Here is a 6170-nt window from a genome sequence, read left to right as displayed (position 1 = left end):
ATATATATATATATATATATATATATATATTTCAAAAGTGTAAGTGGAATAAATACATTTTTAGATGAAAAAAAATCTGAAAAAGTCAGGAGTAGCAGTCCATCCTTTAAAAAATTACTAAGAATGGGTGCCTGGGTGGCTTAGTTGGATGGGTATCTGACTTTGGCTCAGGTTATGATCTCACAGTTCCTTAGTTCAAGCTCCATGTCAGGTTCTGGGCTGACAGTTCAAATCCTGGAGCCTGCTTCAGATTCTGTGTCTCCCTCTCTCTCTGCTGGTCCCTGCTCGTGCTCTCTCTCTCTCTCTCAAAAGTAAACATAAAAAAAAATATTTTTACATAATGTTTTCAGAGATAGAAAATATGTCCAAAATTAGGATCATAAAAACTACCCAAAATGCAGGAGGGAGGTTAACTGGAGTTAAAAGTAGTCTAAAGTTCTTGTGTTGTCCAGGAAGTGGTAAAATTACTAACTTACAATAGATTTTAATTAAGTCAGAGATGCATGCTTTAATCTCTAGGGTAATCAGTAAACAACTTACATAAGAAAGGGAGGTACAGAATAAAAAATAATTAAGTAGAAAAAAAGGAACGTCTGTTCAGGAGCACAAATAAAAAACAAATAGGAGGTACATATTTAAACCCAAATACACTAGTAATTACATTAAATATAAATAAACTAAATAATCTAATAAATACAACTGACAGACAAGATATAAAACAAAACACAATCATATACAAGAGAAACAGCTTAGAGATGTAGATATAGAAAAGAAAGTTAAAATAACTCTACCAAAATCACACAAAATAGACTTTCAGGCACACAGCATTATCAGAAGTAACAGAGGGCTTTTCATAATGGCAAAAAGGTTGTTTGCTACACAAATATTATAATGCTAATTTTGTGTAACTAATAACACAGCTTTAAGATATAATTTTTAAAATAACCAAACTAAAATGGAAAAAAGATATGTCCACAGCCATAGTTATTAGTTTTCTATCGCTGTGTTACTAGCAGCTTAAAACCGCATTCATTTACTGCCCCACGATTTCTGTAGGTAAGAAGTCTGGGCATCACTGAATCGGATTATCCACACAGGTCCCACAGGCTGAAATCACTGTGTCAACTCCGGCTGCTATGCATCTTAGGTTATGCATCTTCTGCTTGAGGTCCTCTTCCAAGTTCACTGGTAATGGTCAAAATTTATTTCCTTGCACTTGCAGGACTGGGGTTCTCAGCTCCCAGAAGCCGTCTGCCATTCCCTATCACCTGGCCCTCATCACAACATGCCAGTTTGCTTATTCAAAGCCAGTACGAAATATCCATGTTTCAAATCTCTCTGCCTTCTGGAAGGACCCGATTCCTTTTAAGGGCTCACCTGGTTAGGTCAGGCCTGCTCAGGATGATTTTAATTTTGGTTAACAAGTAACTCAAATTCAACTCATTTGGGACCTTAATTAAATCTGCAAAGCCCATTCACCTTTGTCATATATTATCTAATAACAGGACTGAAATCAATTATCTCCACAGCACCTCTCACACTCAAAGGTAGGCTATTATTATACCAGGCATGTACAGCGGGGGTGAATCTCTGGAGCTATCTCAGAATTCTGCCTACCACACTGAGAAATTTTAACATACCCCTCTCAGTAACTAATAGAACAAGTAGACAAAAATAAAAAATAAAATAAATCAGTAAGAGTGGAAAAGATGAACAATTTTTGCCTAACTATATATACAGTACTGAATCCAACACTTGCTAAATATACATTCTTTTCAAGAGTACGTGGAATATTTACCAAGACAGATTATATGCTAGAGAACAGATTATATGCATGGAGAACAAATCACAACAAATTTCAAATGACTGAACTCAGAGTATATTCTCTGACCCAGTGGAATTAAAATATAAATTATATTAAGATTACTTAAAAAACCCCACAAAACCCAAATATTTGGAAATCAAGCAATACATCTCTATATAACCTGTGAGTCAAAGAAGAAATCAAAAGAAATCAGAAAATACTTTGAATTTCAAGTAAATGAATATACAACATATTAAAACTTATGGGATGAAGCTAAAGCTATGCTTAAAAGGAAATTTGTAGCAAATGTATCTGAAGAAAACAAGAAAGCCTGAAAATTTATGATCTAATTATCTCAGGTAAAGGAAAAAGCCACAGTAAACTCAGAAAGAAATAAGACAAATTAATAAAATACTAAGAGATGAATATAGAGAGGATTGACAAAAGCTAAAGCCAATTCTTTGAAAAAGCCAATAAGATTAACCCTTATAGCAAGACTGATCAAGAATAATAGAAAAAGCACAAATAATATCAGAAACGGAAAAGTGAAACCACTACAGATCCAACAACAAGCATCACACAAGTAAAAGGATATTATAAAAAACTTTCAACAATAAGTTAGAATATGTAAATGAAGTGGAGAATTTCCTAGAAAAATATTCAAAACTGATGTACGTAGGAAATCTGAATAGTCCTCTATCTAATAAAGAAATTCCATCTTTAACGTAAAACCTTCTCACAGTGAAAACTCCATGACTGAATGGCTTCCCTGGTGAATTCTACTAATAATTTAAGCATGAAATAATACCAAGCTTACATAAACTTTTCCAGAGAATAGAAAAAGAAGCAACATTTCCCAACTTGTTTTATAAGGCCAGCATCATCTTGTCAGCAAACCTGGCAAGAACACTGCAAGAAGGAAGAATTACAGGCCAAAGTCTCTCATGAACATGGATGTAAAAACCCCAGTCAAATACTAGCAAATCAAATCCAACATATGAAAGGGGTATTACAGCCAAAGTACGTTTATTCCAGAAATACAAAGTTGGTTTAATATTCAGAAAATCAATGAACGCAATTCAACATATTAAAAGAATGAAGTATGAAAATCATGTGATGATCACAAGGCTGGAAAGTCATTTGACAAAAACTCTAGTAACTAAAGTTTTCTTGGAACATAGCCACGCCCACTCGTCTATGAACTGTACATGGTTGCTTCCCCACAAAAACAGGAGAGTTGAACAGTTGTGACAGAGAGCACCTATCTCTCAAAGACTAAAATATTTACTATCTGGTCATTTAAAGAAAAAATTTGCCAACCTCTGGTCTAAAGGGTCTCAAAGGCCTCTTTCAAATCTGAAGTTCTAGGCCCACATGTAAGGTACATATAGAACCTGAAGACACATGTTATATACCACTAGATAGACTGGTAGAACATATATTAATATACCATAATTTCAAGGTACTCTGTAAAACTTTCCCCAAACCCAATGCCCATTTGTTTTCCAAGTTTCCTTAGTATCTGTCATCTCCACAACCTTGACATTAAGTCAGGAACTGTGGCCCCTGAGGTGAGTAGCTAGTTCCTGACTCAGTCCTATACCTCACAGGCCGGGCACCCCCAGAATCCCCAGTATTCCAGATATCAAACAGCTTTTACCCCATTCCTCATGACAAAATCCCCAGACAACTGGCACCTGGGAGTGAAACAGGGGCCATCAAGAAAGTCTCTGACAACCTCACCTTCAACTACTAGGTACAGAACAGTGAGTAGTGAACCTGGGAATGCCAAATGGAGTACCCCCCACCCTGCAAAAAAAAAAAAAAAAAGAAGCTGCTCTATATCTTTAGTTTCTTCATTCCTGCGCCTAAAAGGAGAACCATGCTTACATTCTCATGTTCCAAACATCCTTATACTGGGCGAGCTCCCTAAGAGTCTAAGGCACTCTGGACAGAATAGAACAGGTCCTCTCTCCCATCAATTGTTAATACCATAGCTCTGGGGTCAGCTCTATATTCAAATCCTAGCTCTGCCTTTTGTTTTGTGATAGCAAACAACTTACTTGGCTTTTTAGGTCTTAGGCAGTTCACCTATATAATAAGAATAGTAATTTTCCACCTCATAAGATTTGGTCAAATTATATGGAATACTATAAAGTATTTAGCTTAGTGCCTTGATTTGGGTTTAATACAAAATAATAGCTATTACAAACCCTTACCTATTTTACTTATCACCACCAATATCTATTTTCAGAATGACTTTCCTCTTGTGGATATTGTTCAGAATGACTTTCCTCTTGTGGATATTGTTCATACTGTTCTTTTCTTCCAAGACAAAAAAGCCACTGAAGATATGAATCAAGGATACTTTCCTTCAAAGCTGTACTCTCCCTGCCAAATCAATCTTTCCTCTACCTCCTAACAACTCAGTTTGAAGTGCCCGGTCATGCAATCATGGTCTGTATGATATTCATGTTTGCATGGGAAGTTACAGCGGAAACATGAAATGTAAAAGGAATTCTGTTTCCAAAGAGACCTTAGTTCAGAAGGAATACATGTGAGAAGAACTGATTAAAATTACAGCTCAGCAAAGCCAAGACATGTTTTAAATTCCTTTTAGTGGAGAAATCTGAAAAAACTTAGAGGTTAAAGCAGGTAAGTAGTAATATATCTGCAACCTATTTATGTACTTTCCTGGGCATAAATTAGCAAATCAAATAAATGAGAAATAGCTTGTTAATATTTCTTCCTAGAGTTGGGCAATAATAGAAAGAGCACAAATTCTGGGGTCAAATAGCCCTCAATTCAAATCTTAGTTTTCACTGTTCTGTAAATGTCAAAATAGGGATGAAAGTTTCCCTTATTTTATTATGCTGCTCTCACACTCATAAAGACCCAGGTCTTTAATATTTGGCCTTTCTAAATCATTAGACTAACAAACAACAATTTACTTGCACTAGAAATAAGAAAGAGGGTTGATACAGCAGGCAGTTTTTTAATTAAAAAAAAAAATCCTTTGAAAGAAATCACAGTAGTTATCCTCAAGCAATCTTTCCATTAGTGAGTTTATTATAAAACTAATATAAGGACACAAGGAGTTCAGCTTTCCCTTCTAATAAATAATCACATGGGTCCCAAGGCAGTCAAAAGTGGGACAAGCATTAAAGCAAGGGTCCTTTTAACAATGTAGGCTTCCTATTTTCTTGGCCAAATATGAATGGCGAATTGCAGATAATGTTGGTGAATTACATAGATAGTAAGAAACCCAAAGTTATTTAACCTACTCATACTATAGTTACTAAAATGAAGACGGGAGACCCTGGATTCCCAGTACCTTTCAGAGACAAAACCATCCGAGGACATCTGGGCTCCAAATATTTCTTGAGATCATCCCAGGCCTTTTTAATAGCAGCATAATGGTCAATGTATCTTCCTACATCAGAGTAAGTATCTATGAAGAGAGATTTCCAACACTGATTCTTCTGTGTTTTCTCTTCCCTAAATAGATTTAAAAAAATTAGATTAAAAAATCCTTTGAAATGAAATTAAAACACTTACCAACATACTTTATTGGGAATTTGTGCTTACTTTTGCCTTCCTTTTCATTTATTTTAGCTACAAATGAAGACTAGATAGCAAAAGTTATATATATATATATATATATATATATACACACACACACACACATATATATATATACATATATAAATTTTACAGGAGTTATTGCTGGCATGGTGGGATTATGAGCCATTTATTTTCTCATTTCTACTTATTCCCCCCCCTAAGTTTTCAAGTCCTTAATAGAACACAATGTGGATAGTATACAAGGTATGAATTTCAACTTACTTATTAAAGTTTTACTTCTTAAAACTTCCCAATTATAAAGTTTTAAAGCATATATAGAGTTGTTCTACTTTAGAAAACATTTAGAGCTTAATGATATAATAATACTAATACAATTTATCTACATTGAATTAGCCAGAAAATCATATAGCATTCAAAGTAATCGCATGATTCAATCTCTCATTTGGTACAATTCCACAAACATGTATGGAGTGTCTACTCAGCCACGGAGGACATTAAAAATGAGGCTTATCTTCTGCCCTCAAATAATGTATATTCTAATCAGAGAGAAGGAATGAAGCATAAACTTAAGAGTTAGAAGTGACACAGAAAAAGGCAGCCACAAAGGGCCTTCTGGTATCACGCTGACAAGGCTGGACCTTGTCGGGTCGGGAGCAGAGAGCTACTGAAGGGGAGCTGAAAGAGCAGACTGTGGTTGTGGTTTGGAAGGTGTGTAAATCAGAGGCACGAGAGATGAGTCAGGAGGGGTTGTGAGGAGTCTCGGTAAGAGATGGTGAAATGA

General features: G+C 35.3%; 1 protein-coding gene across 1 annotated transcript in view; it reads right to left on the bottom strand.

Moving 5' to 3' along the window:
• FBXO3 (F-box protein 3) overlaps positions 1–6170 on the bottom strand; it is a 30456-nt gene that overhangs the window by 18771 nt on the left and 5515 nt on the right. The window contains exon 3 of the mRNA XM_029957020.1: positions 5139–5302. Coding sequence (XP_029812880.1) covers positions 5139–5302 — 164 coding nt within the window. The remainder of the gene's footprint in view (positions 1–5138; positions 5303–6170) is intronic.

The sequence above is a fragment of the Suricata suricatta genome, chromosome 11 (assembly GCF_006229205.1).
Source record: "Suricata suricatta isolate VVHF042 chromosome 11, meerkat_22Aug2017_6uvM2_HiC, whole genome shotgun sequence".
NCBI lineage: Eukaryota > Metazoa > Chordata > Mammalia > Carnivora > Herpestidae > Suricata > Suricata suricatta.
The sequence above is the reverse complement of the archived record's forward strand: the minus strand, read 5'-3'. Positions and strand labels throughout refer to the sequence as shown.